This window comes from Pseudoliparis swirei, chromosome 2 (genome assembly GCF_029220125.1).
Source record: "Pseudoliparis swirei isolate HS2019 ecotype Mariana Trench chromosome 2, NWPU_hadal_v1, whole genome shotgun sequence".
Lineage (NCBI taxonomy): Eukaryota > Metazoa > Chordata > Actinopteri > Perciformes > Liparidae > Pseudoliparis > Pseudoliparis swirei.
Genome location: NC_079389.1, coordinates 20,372,258 through 20,387,564, shown reverse-complemented (window position 1 = coordinate 20,387,564; position 15,307 = coordinate 20,372,258). Strand labels below are relative to the sequence as shown.

The 15,307-nt window shown below is 45.9% G+C and overlaps 1 protein-coding gene across 1 annotated transcript; it reads left to right on the top strand.

Annotated features, from left to right (window-relative positions):
* Nucleotides 1-10,065: 10,065 nt before the first annotated feature.
* On the top strand, nt 10,066-11,007 carry LOC130202499 (olfactory receptor 154-like). Its single transcript, XM_056428095.1, has one exon. It carries the CDS (start codon nt 10,066-10,068, stop codon nt 11,005-11,007), a length of 942 nt encoding a protein of 313 aa, XP_056284070.1.
* The last annotated feature ends 4,300 nt before the right edge of the window (nt 11,008-15,307 follow it).

The window sequence follows — 15,307 nt, the reverse complement described above, 5'->3', positions numbered from 1 at the left end:
TGCCTGCCTGGTTTTCTCTTCTTGTCCACTAAGGAAGTGCTTTAAGGGTGACTCTTCTGCACCTCATGTTTCCATCTAAGGCATACGAATACTTACATCATCTGCTTCCAGGTGATGCTCTATACGTGATGTTTTTTGTTCAACATGTCCAAGAGCCAGAACCATATGAACGGCATCAACCACAACACTGACGTTCATATTTTCTTGACTGCAATACTGCTTGTAGCACCATCCCCTAAGCACCAGCATCTGATAAGGCCTTTGTCTTCAACATTACATGCCATCCAATACTTGAACCGGTTAAAATGTTTGTTCATTGCACATCTTCTGTTATTCTCTCTTCAGTCGGCACATGATGGTGCATGTATCCCCCTTTCTTTTCATAATCGCAACAGATAAAATGTGTGAAAATAAAGTGTCACTTACTGAAACATATTGCACACTTTATTGTCACATGCATTAGCTTTCTACTGTAACCATTAAATGTTGTCTAATAAACCATGTGATACATAACAGACACCATCTGCAATTACTTTTTGTGTATTATGAATTTGCTGGTTAGTTTCACTGTCAGCAAGTGCGTTATTTAATTTGAGGAGCACTTTTCCAAAAAACTAAAAATTATACAATCATGAAATAGCAGTAAATAAACACTCATATGTTTGGACTGACATTTATATCATTGCCCTTCATAAATATACAACATATATATAAATATATATATATATATATTACTATCATTGTATTTAGATTTTCATGATGAGATCTATAACAATTATTTTAGTAAACTTTACGGCTCAGGCATTCCAACGCTAACTTTTGCTACCAAAGATTTAACTACGGCCATGATTAGTTAATGTACCAATTAACACAGGTTCTGCCCCTCCTGGACTCTATCGCCAATACTCTCCTCCAATCACAAGCATGGGCAAAGTTTGCATTGGAACTTTTCCACCCAAATACATGTGAACGCTACATTTTAAGAAAGAGACCCTGAGCAAAATTCATAAACTGCTGGTCTTCTCAAGGGTGGGTTAGAGGTGTTATTGGTCGTCCAACAATTTAGACCCCTATTACAGTGAAGAGATGTGTTGTAGAAGACCTAAAACCACCATGATGGCTTACATCAACACTTTCTCCATACAATTCAATTTAGTTTATTTGGTATAGCCCAAAGGGCTGGCTTCAGACAGAGCCAGGTCCAATGGACCCTGTGAGTCCTAGTAATGTGCAATGAAAGAGGTAAATTGATCCATAAGGAGAGAGAAGAGGAGAGAGGAGCTCAGTGTATCCTATAACGTCCCCCAGCAGCCTATACGCCTATAGCAGCATCTCTAGGGGCTGGACCAGGTGAACCTGATTCAGCCCTCACTATAAGCTCTATAAAAGAGGAAAGTCTTAAGTCTACTCTTAAATGAGGTGAGGAAGGCCACTGGTCCAGACGGCATCAGCTCAAGGCTCGTCAAATCCTGCACAGACCAGCTGTGCGGGATAGTGGAGCACGTCTTCAACTTGAGCTTGAGGCTGGGGAAAGTACCACAGCTATGGAAGACCTCCTGCGTGGTACCAGTACCAAAGACCCCGCGGCCCAAGGACCTCAACAGCTTCAGGCCGGTGGCATTAACATCCGACCTGATGAAGACCCTGGAGAAGTTGGTCCTTGTCCATCTTCGCCCCCTGGTGAGCTCATCGCTGGACCCACTTCAGTTCGCCTCCCAACCTGGCATCGGGGTGGATGACACCGTCATCTTTCAATTCAATTCAATTCAATTCAGTTTATTTGTATAGCCCAATTTCACAAATTACAAATTTGTCTCGGAGTGCTTTACAATCTGTACACATAGACATCCCTGCCCCAAAACCTCACATCGGACCAGGAAAAACTCCCAAATAACCCTTCAGGGGGAAAAAAAGGGAAGAAACCTGGAGGAGAGCAACAGAGGAGGATCCCTCTCCTAGGATGGACAGATGCAATAGATGTAATGTGTACAGAAGGACAGATTTAGAGTTAAAATACATTCAATGAATATGACAGAGTGTATGAATAGTTCATAGTAGGCATATTCCACGATGGAGACCTCCACGATCCATCAGGCAGATGGCGGTGGGGAGGAGGAGTGGGCGGAGTCTCAACAGGACAGTGGCGTAGTCATGAGCAGGAATTCCACGACCCAGACGATCCATCAGGCAGATAGGATCTATGCCGTCTCATAGGGTCCGATGACCCCATGAGACGTAAAGTCAAAAGGACTTCCGGGAAGAAAGCAGAGTTAGTAACGTGTGATTGAGAGATGAAAATTCATCCTTAAGGAGAGAAAAAGAGGAGATAGGTACTCAGTGCATCCTAAAACGTCCCCTGGCAGCTATAAGCCTATAGCAGCATATCAAGGGGCTGGACCAGGGCAAACCTGATTCAGCCCTAACTATAAGCTCTGTCAAAGAGGAAGGTCTTAAGTCTACTCTTAAACGAGGTGACTGTGTCTGCCTCCCGGACTGAAATTGGAAGCTGGTTCCATAAAAGAGGAGCTTGATAACTAAAGGCTCTGGCTCCCATTCTACTTTTTAAGACTCTAGGAACTACAAGTAGTCCCGCATTTAGTGAGCGTAGCTCTCTAGTGGGGCAATATGGTACGACAAGCTCCTTAAGATATGATGGAGCATCACCAATCAAGGCTTTGTAGGTTAAGAAAAGAATTTTAAAAGTGATTCTTGATTTTACTGGGAGCCAGTGCAGAGCAGCTAGTGCAGGAGTGATGTGATCTCTTTTCTTAGTTTTAGTGAGAACACGAGCTGCAGCATTCTGGATCAACTGGAGGGACCTAAGAGATTTATTAGAGCAGCCTGCTAATAAGGAGTTGCAGTAATCCAGTCTCAAGTAACAACGTGAACCAATTTTTCTGCATCTTTTGAGACAAGATGTGCCTGATTTTTGAAATATTACGTAGATGAAAGAATGCAGTCCTTGAGATTTGCTTTACGTGGGAGTTAAAGGACAAGTCCCGATCAAAGATAACGCCAAGATTCTTTACAGTGGTGTTGGATGCCAGGGCAATGCCGTCTACAGAATCCACATCACCAGATAATTGATCTCTGAGGTGCTCAGGGCCGATTAAAATTACTTCGGTTTTGTCTGAGTTTAACATCAAGAAGTTGCAGGTCATCCATGTTTTTATGTCTTTAAGACATGCTTGAATTTTACAGAGTTGGTTGCTCTCCTCTGGTTTTATCGATAAATATAGTTGAGTGTCATCTGCATAACAATGAAAGTTTATGGAGTGTTTCCTGATAATATTGCCCAAAGGAAGCATGTATAAGGTAAATAAAATTGGTCCAAGCACAGAACCTTGTGGAACTCCGTGATTAACGTTGGTGGTTATCGAGGCGTCATCGTTTACAAATACAAACTGAGATCGATCTGATAAATAGGATTTAAACCAAATTAGTGCCGTGCCTGAAATGCCAATCGACTGCTCCAGTCTCTGTAACAGGATGTCATGGTCAATGGTGTCGAATGCAGCACTAAGGTCTAACAAGACCAGGACAGAGAGGAGTCCTTTATCTGCTGCCATTAAGAGGTCATTTGTAATTTTCACCAGGATTTTTCTAAATCCTGATTGAAATTTCTCAAATAAACTATTATGATGTAGAAAGTCGCACAACTGATTTGCGACCACTTTCTCAAGGATCTTGGAGAGGAAGGGGAGGTTAGAGATCGGTCTGTAGTTAGCCAATACCTCTGGATCCAGAGTGGGCTTCTTCAGGAGAGGTTTAATAACAGCCACCTTGAAGGAGTGTGGTACGTGGCCTGTTAGCAGAGACACATTGATAATATCTAATAGAGAGCCGCCAATTAAAGGCAAAACGTCTTTAAGCAGCCTCGTCGGGATGGGGTCCAAGAGACAGGTAGACGTGTTCGAAGTAGAAACCGTTGAAAATAATTGGTCCAGGTGAGAGATGCCTCTCTCACCTGGAAAAGGCTGGAAACACTGTGAGAGTCATGTTCTTCTCCAGTGCCTTCAACACCATCCAGCCTTTGCTTCTGAGGGACAAGCCGGAGCAGTCCGGGGTGGATCACCACCTCACTGCATGGATCCTGGACTACCTCACCAACCGTCCACAGTATGTGAGGATACGGGGGTGCGAGTCAGACAGGGTCTCCTGCAGCACAGGGGTTCCACAAGGAACCGTTCTGGCTCCATTCCTCTTCACCATCTACACCTCGGACTTCAAGCACAACTCTGACAACATGTACCTGCGAAAGTTCTCTGACGACTATGTCATCGTCGGCCTCATCTCTGCCGATGATGACAGGGAATACAGAGAACTAAACCAGGACTGTCTGGAATGGTGCCAGTGGAACCGCCTCCACATCAACTTCACTAAGACCAAGGAGCTGTTGGTGGACTTCCGCCGTGGTAAACACACTCCTCCGGTACCAGTGAGCATCCAGGGACTGGACATTGTGATTGTGAAGTTTCAGTTTTTCTTTTTTAATAAATTTGCAAACATTTCTATATTTCAGTTTTTTTCTGTCAAAATGGGGTGCTGAGTGTACATTAATGAGAGATAAAATGAACTTTTTTTTATTTTAGCAAATGGCTGCAATGAAACAAAGAGTGAACATTTTAAAGGGGTCTGACTACTTTCCGTACCCACTGTATATACTAAAATGTAGCTAAATCTAGCATTAGCATTTTCGAAGCTGTGGAGGTGTGTTGTCTAATTGGCCTCGGCTGCTGGCTGATTGGTGTGTGTGTAATAATGCGTGTGTATCATATGATGTTATTATACATTATACGCCATTTTTCATTTACATTGTTGTTCCCAGCTGAGAAATTGCTAGATGATGAAAAATGTTAGAGGTGTCACACTGTTTACTCTTTCTGTAACACCTTGTTAATGTTGTTTCTGTCTCCCCAGGAATTGGTCACTCCCGTCTCGCTGATCCCTGATGTCCCACACCTGTGTTTCCCCACCTTATATATTCTTCCAGTCTTTGCTTTGTTCCCGGCCAGATTGTTGTTTGTGTTGTCCCTCGTGTCGATTCACTCATGACCAGTCTGGTTTTAAGTAAAGACATTTGTTTCTCAAACCTGGAGTCGGACAATTCTTCTGCACCTGAGGTTACCCGTGTGAACAGGTGGTAGTACAATCTGGCCATGAATAGCTCAGCAGAGGACAGTGCGTTCCGCTCAGCTCTCCAGACGCAGGAGGAGCGTCTATCTAACATCGAGAAGTTTCTCTCCGGCGATTGCAATAGGCTCCAAGACCATCAGAGTGTGTTGATGGAGCAGTTTGGGGATCTCCAACTCCAGAGGGAGCCAGTGCAGGCCGGCCACAGTTCCCAGTCTCCAGCTGGGCCAGCACTGCCAGAGCCCCGAGTTCCTCCAATCGAGAGGTTTGATGGCAACGCTGCCACATGTTGCTCCTTCCTGTCTCTGTGACCTTTGATCTCCAGCCCTCGTCCTACCCTACCGAACGATCCAAGGTGGCATTCCTGATCACCAACCTCTCTGGGAGGGCACGCGAATGGGCTACAGTAGAGTGGGACCATCAGGCCGATATTTGCCATTCTTTTTCTGACTTTTCCGGAGCATTAAGAAAGGTATTCGACCACCGAACCTCGGGCAGAGAGTCCGCCCGGGGACTTTTGACTCTCCGACAGGGGAGCAGCCGGGCGGCAGATTATGCCATCCGCTTCCGCACCCTAGCAGCGGACAGGCAATCAATGGAACGCTCCCTCCCTCTCAGAAGGCTTCTTGAGTGGTCTCTCTGAGGACATCAAGGATCAGATTGCACCTCTCGACCTACCCACTGACCTTGATGCGCTGGTTGCCTTGGTTATCAGGATAGATAACCGTCTGCACGAGAGAGGAAGTGAGAGACACCAGGCCGAGCGGAGACCCCCTGGTTCCTGGAGGCAATTCTCCCCACTGCGTTGGCCAGACCTACAACCTAGTCCTGGTTGGAGTCACCAAGCTGACCCTACAGGGGCCCTTGGGGGATGGGAGGAGCCCATGCAGTAGGGTCGTACTCATCTCTCCTCGGAGGAGCGGCGGCGCCGACTAAAGGAGGGGAGGTGCCTTTACTGTGGGCAGCTAGGACATTTCCTGGCGAGGTGTCCGGTAAAAGACCAGGCTCGCCATTAGGAGGAGTACTGGTGAGCCAAGCCTCTACCTCCTCACGTTCTTCCAGGCCCCTGACGCATGCTGTCTTGTCTTCCCCGACTGTTTCCCTGGAACTAGCGGTATTTGTCGATTCTGGAGCTGATGAGATCTTTATTGATCGCGGGTTGGCAGAGCAACTCCAGCTACGGTTGGTACCCCTCGAAACCCCCCTGCTTGCCCACGCCCTAGACGGCAGTCTGCTCTGTCGTGTGACTCATCGTACTCCACCGCTCGGCCTCCTCATGTCAGGTAACCACTCTGAACAGTACACCTTCCATGTCATTGACTCACCGCAGTTACCCATCATTCTTGGTTATCCCTGATTACTGGAACATAACCCACACATTAATTGGCTCACAGGGTCCATACTGGGGTGGTGTTCCCTATGTCATTCTTCATGTCTCCGGTCGGCCTCCCATAACATGCCTTCTAGACCTTCTGGACCCCCTAGAGATGATGCAGACCTCACTGGGGTTCCCCCCCATGTACCAGGACCTCAGGGAGGTGTTCTGCAAGTCCCGTGCCACCTGCCTTCCTCCTCATCGACCCTATGACTGCTCTATCGACCTCCTCCCTGGGGCCTTCCCTCCCAAGGGACGCCTCTACTCTCTATTTGCCCCGGAGAAGCAGGCGATGAGCAGTTACATCAAGGACTCTTTTGACGCTGGTATTATTCGCCCTTCCTTCTCCCCAGCAGAGGCCGGTTTCTTTTTTGTGAGCAAGAAGGACAAGTGACTGCGCCTCTGCTTCGACTACCGAGGTCTCAACGTCACTGTTAAGAATAGGTACCCTCTTCCACTCATCTCCTCTGCTTTTGGGCTTTTGCAAGGCGCCACCATCTTCACAAAGCTCGATCTAAGAAACGCAAATCATCTCGTCAGAATCAGGGAGGGGGACGAATGGAAGACAGCATTTAATACCCCCAGTGGCCACTATGAGTACCTTGTCATGCCGTTCGGCCTCACTAATGCCTCAGCTGTGTTTCAGGCTCTGGTTAACGATGTCCTACGGGATATGTTGAATGAATTTTTGTTTGTCTACCTTGATGACATTTTGATTTGTTTCCAATGATGAGAAGGAGCATGAACAGCATGTCCTGAGGGTTCTGCAGCGGTTGCTGGAGAATCAGCTTTTTGCCAAGCCGGAGAAGTGCGAATTCCACCAACGCTCTGTCTCCTTCTTGGGCTTCATCTTGGCACCCGGGAGCATCCAGATGGATGATGCCAAGGTTAGTGCGGTTTCTGACTGGCCAGTTCCATCGGACCGAAAGCAGCTTCAGAGGTTTTTGGGATTTGCTAATTTTTACAGACGCTTTATTATGAACTATAGTTCTGTGGCTGCCCCCCTCCATGCTCTCACCTCCCCAGGCACCAGATTCCTGTGGATCCCTCAAGCTGAAGAGGCATTCAGAAATCTCAAGAAGCGGTTCACCTCCGCTCCCATCCTCACTCTGCCCGACTCTGAACTCCAGTTCATCGTCGAGGTCGACGCCTCCAATGTGGGGGTAGGAGGGGTTCTCTCGCAGCGCTTCCCCAAGGACAACAAGGTCCACCCTTGTGCCATCTTCTCCAAGAGGTTGTCCCCAGCAGAGAGGACCGATGACGTGGGCAACCGTGAGCTGTTGGCCCTCAAACTGGTGCTGGAGGAGTGGAGGCACTGGTTGGAGGGGGCAGCAAAGCCTTTTCTAGCATGGACCGACCACAAGAACCTAGAGTACATCAGAACAGCGAAGAGGCTGAACTCCAGACAGGCCAGGTGGGCATTGTTCTTTGATCGCTTTGACTTCACCTTATCCTATCGTCCAGGTTCGAGGAACGTGAAACCGGACGCCCTCAAGGACCCCATGTCCATCCTCCATCCTTCCTGTGTGATAGGTGCGCTGACCTGGGGGATCGAGAGTGAGGTCAGACGAGCTACCAACGGGGCACAGCCTCCGAACGGCTGCCCCCCTAACCACCACTTCGCCTCCGCCCCCGAGTCCTGCAGTGGGGACATTCCTCCAGACTCAGCTGCCATCCAGGGGTAAGGTGGACAGTCAGCTTCCTCAGGCAGTGGTTCTGGTGGCCATCACTGGAGAAGGACATAGGCGAGTTTGTGGCCGCCTGTTAGGTGTGTGCCCGGAATAAGACGTCCCGCCAGCGACCATCGGGACTACTATAGCCTCTTCCTGTGCCTCGGCGGCCTTGGTCGCATGTCTCCCTGGACTTCGTCACCGGCCTGCCCCTGTCCAAGGTAACTGTCATTCTCACCATTGTAGACCGGTTCTCCAAGATGGCCCACTTTGTGCCCCTGCCCAAGCTCCCCTCTGCCAAACAGACTGCAGAGATTATGCTCTCCCAGGTATTTCGCCTTCATGGTCTCCCACAGGATGTAGTCTCCGACCGGGGGCCCCAGTTCGTGGCCGGTTTCTGGAAGGAGTTCTGCCGACAAATGGGGGCAAGGGCCAGCCTCTCCTCCGGGTTCCATCCCCAGTCCAATGGTCAGACTGAGCGTTACAATCAGGAGATGGAGACAGGACTTCGTTGTATGGCCTCCCAGAACGCCACCTCCTGGAGCCAACAACTCAACTGGGTGGAGTACGCCAATAATTCTCTTCCCGTCTCTGCCACAGGTCTCTACCCCTTCCAATGTGTCTACGGGTACTTACCCCCCTTGTTTCCTGACCTCGAGGGAGAGGTTGCGTCCGCACGGGCTCTGGTGCGGCGGTGTCACCTTACGTGGCGAAAGGCGCGGTCTGTGTTGCTCCGGACGTCAGACCGCTCCAAGAAAGCAGCGGACAAGCACCGCACCCCTCCTCCTCACTACCGGGTGGGACAGAGGGTCTGGCTGTCCACAAGGGATCTTACCCTTCGGGAGGAGTCTCGAAAGCTGGCACCCAGGTTCATTGGCCCATTCCCCATCTCCAGAGTGATTAACCCGGCAGCAGTCCGGTTAGAACTCACTAGGACCATGCGGGTCCACCCTACCTTCCATGTCTCGAAGCTGAAGCCTGTAACGACCAGCCCACTGGTTCCCCCCTGCAAGTCCCCCCCACCCACCCGGATTGTTGAGGCGGCTATCGGCAGTCTGCCCCCGGGGCCGACGTCACAATTTCCTGGTCGACTGGGAGGGATAGCCTCATTCTCAGGTTTAAGGTCTCAAATTCCGTCAGGTCAGGTCTGAAAGTTGCGGGGAAGGTCCAAATTCTGGTCTAATTTTTAGGCCTTTGCAAGACCCTAGTTTGGACACAGCAACGACAAGCTACAAATAAAGATTCAAGATGTTTTATTTGTCACATACACACACAGGGTGTGCAGTGAAATGAAAGTGGCAATGCTCAGCAGGAATGTGCAAGGGCAACAAGTACACACTATTTACAATAAAAAACAACACAATATTTACAGTAAGTGTGTGTGTGTGTGTGTGTGTGTGTGTGTGTGTGTGTGTGTGTGTGTGTGTGTGTGCCTAAGAGGGGCAGTTGTGTGGGTCTATGTGGGGGTCCTGGTGAGGTCGGAGTTCACAGTCCTGATGGCCTGAGGAAAGAAACTCCGTCTCAGTCTCTCTGTTCTTGCAGCGTGCTTGCAATAGACGAATAAACGAGATGCATATACAACCATGGTCGAAGCTAATGTTAATATGCGGGTGTTCTATCTCCTGACTGCCAATAAAGAGGTTTTTTTGTATGAATGTTAAAACCTTAGGAACCCGCCAACTTCAGCTTTTCTGTAGTTTCAAAAAGTAGTTTGCAACATGCTGAAACAAGGAGGAAACTTTTTTTCTGAACATTGATTGGCTGGTTTAAAATCCCATAGCTCATGTGTGGCTGTCGTAAGAGACGATAATAATGACTGTAAGACGAGGGAGTAAACACTGTGTTACGGACATGCATAACACAGGGGATACGAGCATCTTTCTAACCATGATGCATAACTCTACTCATGTAAGGTTTTTCTTCCTTTCAGGTTTAAATGAAACCAATAACTACAGAGTTGTTCTCTCTCTCACTTTACTGTGTTACTGTTTCATTGTGCTGGTAAATGTTGCTCTTATTGTGACCATCATCTTGGATAAGAACATGCATGAACCAATGTATATTCTCTTGTGCACTTTCTGCATGAATGGACTTTATGGGACAACAGGTTTCTACCCCAAGATGCTCTGGGATCTGCTGTCTCCCGTTAATGGAATCTCATATTACGGATGCCTTGTTCAGGCTTTAGTGATGACCATATTTATCTGCAATGATCTTTCTATTCTTGCAGTCATGGCATATGACAGATATGTGGCTATCTGTCGACCTCTGGAGTACCACTCTATTATGTCAAAGCAGAGAGTGTTACTGTTAGTCTGTTTCTCCTTGTTAACACCTTTTTGCATTTCTGCCATAAATATTATTCTTACATCCAGATTAGAGCTATGCAGCCCATATATTGACAGACTTTTTTGTATGAACTGGGTTATTGTGAAACTTGCTTGTTTCCCAGCTGACACATATGTTAACAGCATAGTTGCATACATTACAATAATCATTTATGTACTTCACGGTTTATTCATATTTATGTCCTACATGTATGTCATCAAAACATGTGTCAATTCTTTAGAAAACAGAGCAAAGTTCATGCAGACATGTGTGCCACATTTAACCTCATTGCTCATTTTTCTTGGAACAATACTTTTTGACATCATGCATATAAGATTTGGGTCAACAGACTTACCTCAAGCATTAAACAACTTTATTTCAATACAATTCCTTGTCATATCTCCAATTATGAATCCTCTCATTTATGGTTTTAAATTGACCAAAATTCGGAACAAAATTCTGGGTGGTATTTCTTTTAACATTAAACTACTTCGGCGATAAACTCTATGGCCTATATTATTGATTTATAAATTGTATTTTGTGACATCTGTACGGTTATTGTTCAGTTTTTACTTATTATTTGTCATGACTTCTATTCCATTTAAAACAGGGCAACAATCATGCAAACATCTGTTAATTATAACCTAATTATTTACTTTTCTTGTGACAATAGTTTTGATTTCATGAAGATGCAGATTTAGGCTCAAAAGATTTCCCACAAACCTTTCAAAATGTTGTAGTAATAGAGCTTCTTCTCATAAATTGTTTCGACATGACCAAAATGTGGAACAGAATTCTGTGTGTTTTTAATTGTATTCATGATTCATCTCACCTAAATATAAATTAAAAGTTTACTGCCTAACCAGCTATGGGATGCAAGATTTATGTGGGGTTAAATGTATTAATACTGTTATCCTACATGTTTTCCACAGTTAGTACATATTAGCTCAGTATGCCTTTACAGCTGTCCTTTTTAATTAAATATGCATTTTATTACATTTGATTGCATTCACCTGAATATAATGTTGTTATTCATCAGGATTGAGGATGCTGCATCTTCAGCCTCTTTTTACCGTGTAGGACTTGCTTTTGTTAATAGATTAATCTCATTGTGCAGTGTCATATTGTTGAACATGTGTATGCACGGATGAATTGACAAGATCCAGCAGCCACTTATTTTTTTGTCTTTTCTGTATTTAGGAATGATATATATTCTTTTATATCAATGTTATTGGCTTGCTTGGGATTCTTAACTGAAATACAAAGAAATAAAAGACTAAAAAAGGAAAATATTTAAAAACTGAACTTTTAAGCAACACATTTAAATGTAACTGGTCTAAGTAAGACCCTGATTGACAGGGAAGGTGAATTATTATTATTTTTTATTTAAATAGCAGGTAACTATGTCTTGAACAGCCTAATTATCTGTTGAACTATAACTGTGCACGATGTGAATAATTTAGTTTTTGCCTGCCTGGTTTTCTCTTCTTGTCCACTAGACACAGGAGCAGCTCCTGGATTTTCTGGATGTGAATAATTTAGTTTTTGCCTGCCTGGTTTTCTCTTCTTGTCCACTAGACACAGGAGCAGCTCCTGGATTTTCCCAGCTGCTCCTGAACGCATCATCTCACTCTTCCGGTAAGCTTTGGTTGCCAGCTCAACAGCGAGCATGACTTCTTCTTCTCTCCCTCCCGCTCCCTCTTGCTCAGTGTGTCTCATGTATAGTTATCCCCCTGCCTCCCTTAATGATAACGATACATGCAACAAGTGTAGTTTATTTGCTAGGTTGGAGGCAGGTCTAAGTGGGTTAGATGCACGGCCCCGCTATCGAAGCTCAGACAGCTATGCTAGTTAGCCCGCCTCTCCCGTAGTCGGCGCTGAGCTACAGTCAGCTGTTAGCTGTGCCCGCGGTAACCGTGCAGCCGGATGGTTGGGTAACTGTTCGCAGGAGTCGTAAGTCTACACAGAAGCCCGCTGTGCACCAACCACTTCACGCTTGAACCAGTTTTCCTGCACAGAGACACACCCACTGAGGAACACACCCTGGTTATAGGGAGCTCAATAGTCAGAAACGTGAAAATAACGAAGCCACGGACCAGAGTCGTGGTGCCTCCGGGGCCAGAGCGGCGACGGGAGTCTTGTTTGAAGCTGCTGGCTAAGGATAAGCGGAGATACAGTCAGATTGTAATACACGCCGGTGGTAATGACGCCGAGCCCGCCGCTCGGAACTCACTAAAATTAATGTGGAATCGGTGTGTGCTTATGCCAAGACGTTGTCGGACACCGTAATTTTCTCTGGCCCTTCCCAAATTTGCAGACAGACGAATTGTATAGCCGAATGTCGCTTCAACCGCTGGCTGTCGAGGTGGTGCCCAGCGAATAATGTGGGCTACGAGACAACTGGAAGACTTTCTGGGAAAACCTGATCTGATGAGGAGAGACGGCATTCATCCCACGTTGGACGGAGCGCCTCATTTCTGCGAATATGACCATGTTGATCACCGGACTTAATCCATGACAACCCAGGGTTCAGATCAGGAACCGGAGCAGAGTTGTAGTTTAACACCCTTCTCTGCTCTTCCATTCGAGCAGTTACCCACCCTTGACTTTAGAGTAGAGACTGTGTCTGTCCCACGGCCACTTCAATTAAATAAATCAAAAGTAAGCAGAAGAGGAGTCGTACACAATAACCTTATACAAGTTAACACAATTATTTCAGCAGTGCAACAAAATAGGTCTATTAAATGTGGTCTCCTAAATATTCGATCTCTGTCATCTAAAGCTGTGTTACTGAATGATTTAATATCAGATAATCACATTGATTTATGTTGCCTAACTGAAACCTGGCTGAGCCATGAAGAATATGTCTGCCTGAATGAATCGACTCCTCCAAGTCATATTAATACTCACATTCCTCGAGGCACCGGTCGAGGAGGTGGAGTAGCAGCCATCTTTGAATCGAGCCTATTAATTAATCCTCAACCAAAATTACACTACACCTCATTTGAAAGCCTTGTTCTTAGTCTTTCACATCCAACCTGGAAAACACTACAGCCAATTCGATTTGTGATTCTGTACCGCCACCAGGTCCATATTCAGAGTTTATATCTGAATTCTCAGAATTTATATCAAGTTTGGTTCTTAAAACCGATAAAGTTATTATTGTTGGAGATTTTAATATCCATGTGGATGTTGATAATGATTGCCTTAGTGCTGCATTCATCTCCTTGTTGGACTCGATTGGCTTCTGTCAGAGAGTACAGAAACCCACTCACAGCTTTGGCCACACGCTGATCTTGTTCTTACTTATGGCGTTGACATTGAGCATTTGAACGCCTTCCCACAGAATCCTCTTCTGTCAGACCACAACCTCATAACTTTTGAATTTATACTACCGAGGTACTCCGTTAGTCAAAAGTTTCTACACTAGATGTCTAACTGATAGTGCTGTAGCTAAATTTAAAGAAGCGATTCCTTCTGTATTTGATTCGATACCACGGCTCAATATGACAGAGGACGCCTGGTCTAACTTTAGTCCGTCCCAGATTGATCATCTTGTTGACAGTGCCATAGGCTCTCTGAGAATGACACTGGACTCGATAGCCCTCTGAAGAAGAAGACAGTGAGGAAGAGGAGGTTTGCTCCTGGTATAACCCTCAGACCCGCAAACTGAAGCAACGTCACGAAAGCTTGAACGCATATGGCGCTCAACTAATCTCAAGAATCCCGCTTAGTTTGGCGAGATAGTCTTAAAACATATAAGAAGGCCCTCCGTAATGCCAGAGCAGCCTATTACTCATCAATAATAGAAAAATAAAAACAACCCCAGGTTTCTCTTCAGCACTGTAGCCAGGCTGACAGAGAGTCACAGCCTGTGGAGCCGAGCATTCCTATAAACCTTAGTGGTAATGACTTTATGAACTTCTTTAATGAAAGATTTTAACTATTAGGACAAGATTAATAATCTCTTGCCCATAACCTGCGCCGATCTGCTCTCAAGTGGAATGGCCTTGGCAGCCGCTGTATGCCCTGGTGTATATTTGCAGGGCTTTTCTCCTATCAACCCTGACCAATTATTTTCAACGGTTTCTACTTCCAACACGCCTACCTGTCTCTTGGACCCCATCCCGACGAGGCTGCTTAAAGACGTTTTGCCTTTAATTGGCGGCTCTCTATTAGATATTATCAATGTGTCTCTGCTAACAGGCCACGTACCACACTCCTTCAAGGTGGCTGTTATTAAACCTCTCCTGAAGAAGCCCACTCTGGATCCAGAGGTATTGGCTAACTACAGACCGATCTCTAACCTCCCCTTCCTCTCCAAGATCCTTGAGAAAGTGGTCGCAAATCAGTTGTGCGACTTTCTACATCATAATAGTTTATTTGAGAAATTTCAATCAGGATTTAGAAAATCCTGGTGAAAATTACAAATGACCTCTTAATGGCAGCAGATAAAGGACTCCTCTCTGTCCTGGTCTTGTTAGACCTTAGTGCTGCATTCGACACCATTGACCATGACATCCTGTTACAGAGACTGGAGCAGTCGATTGGCATTTCAGGCACGGCACTAATTTGGTTTAAATCCTATTTATCAGATCGATCTCAGTTTGTATTTGTAAACGATGACGCCGACAACCACCAACGTTAATCACGGAGTTCCACAAGGTTCTGTGCTTGGACCAATTTTATTTACCTTATACATGCTTCCTTTGGGCAATATTATCAGGAAACACTCCATAAACTTTCATTGTTATGCAGATGACACTCAACTATATTTATCGATAAAACCAGAGGAGAGCAA

Excerpts from the sequence above, each read along its gene's own strand:
- LOC130202499 (XM_056428095.1), top strand. The coding sequence starts at position 10,066 with ATGATGCATAACTCTACTCATGTAAGGTTTTTCTTCCTTTCAGGTTTA.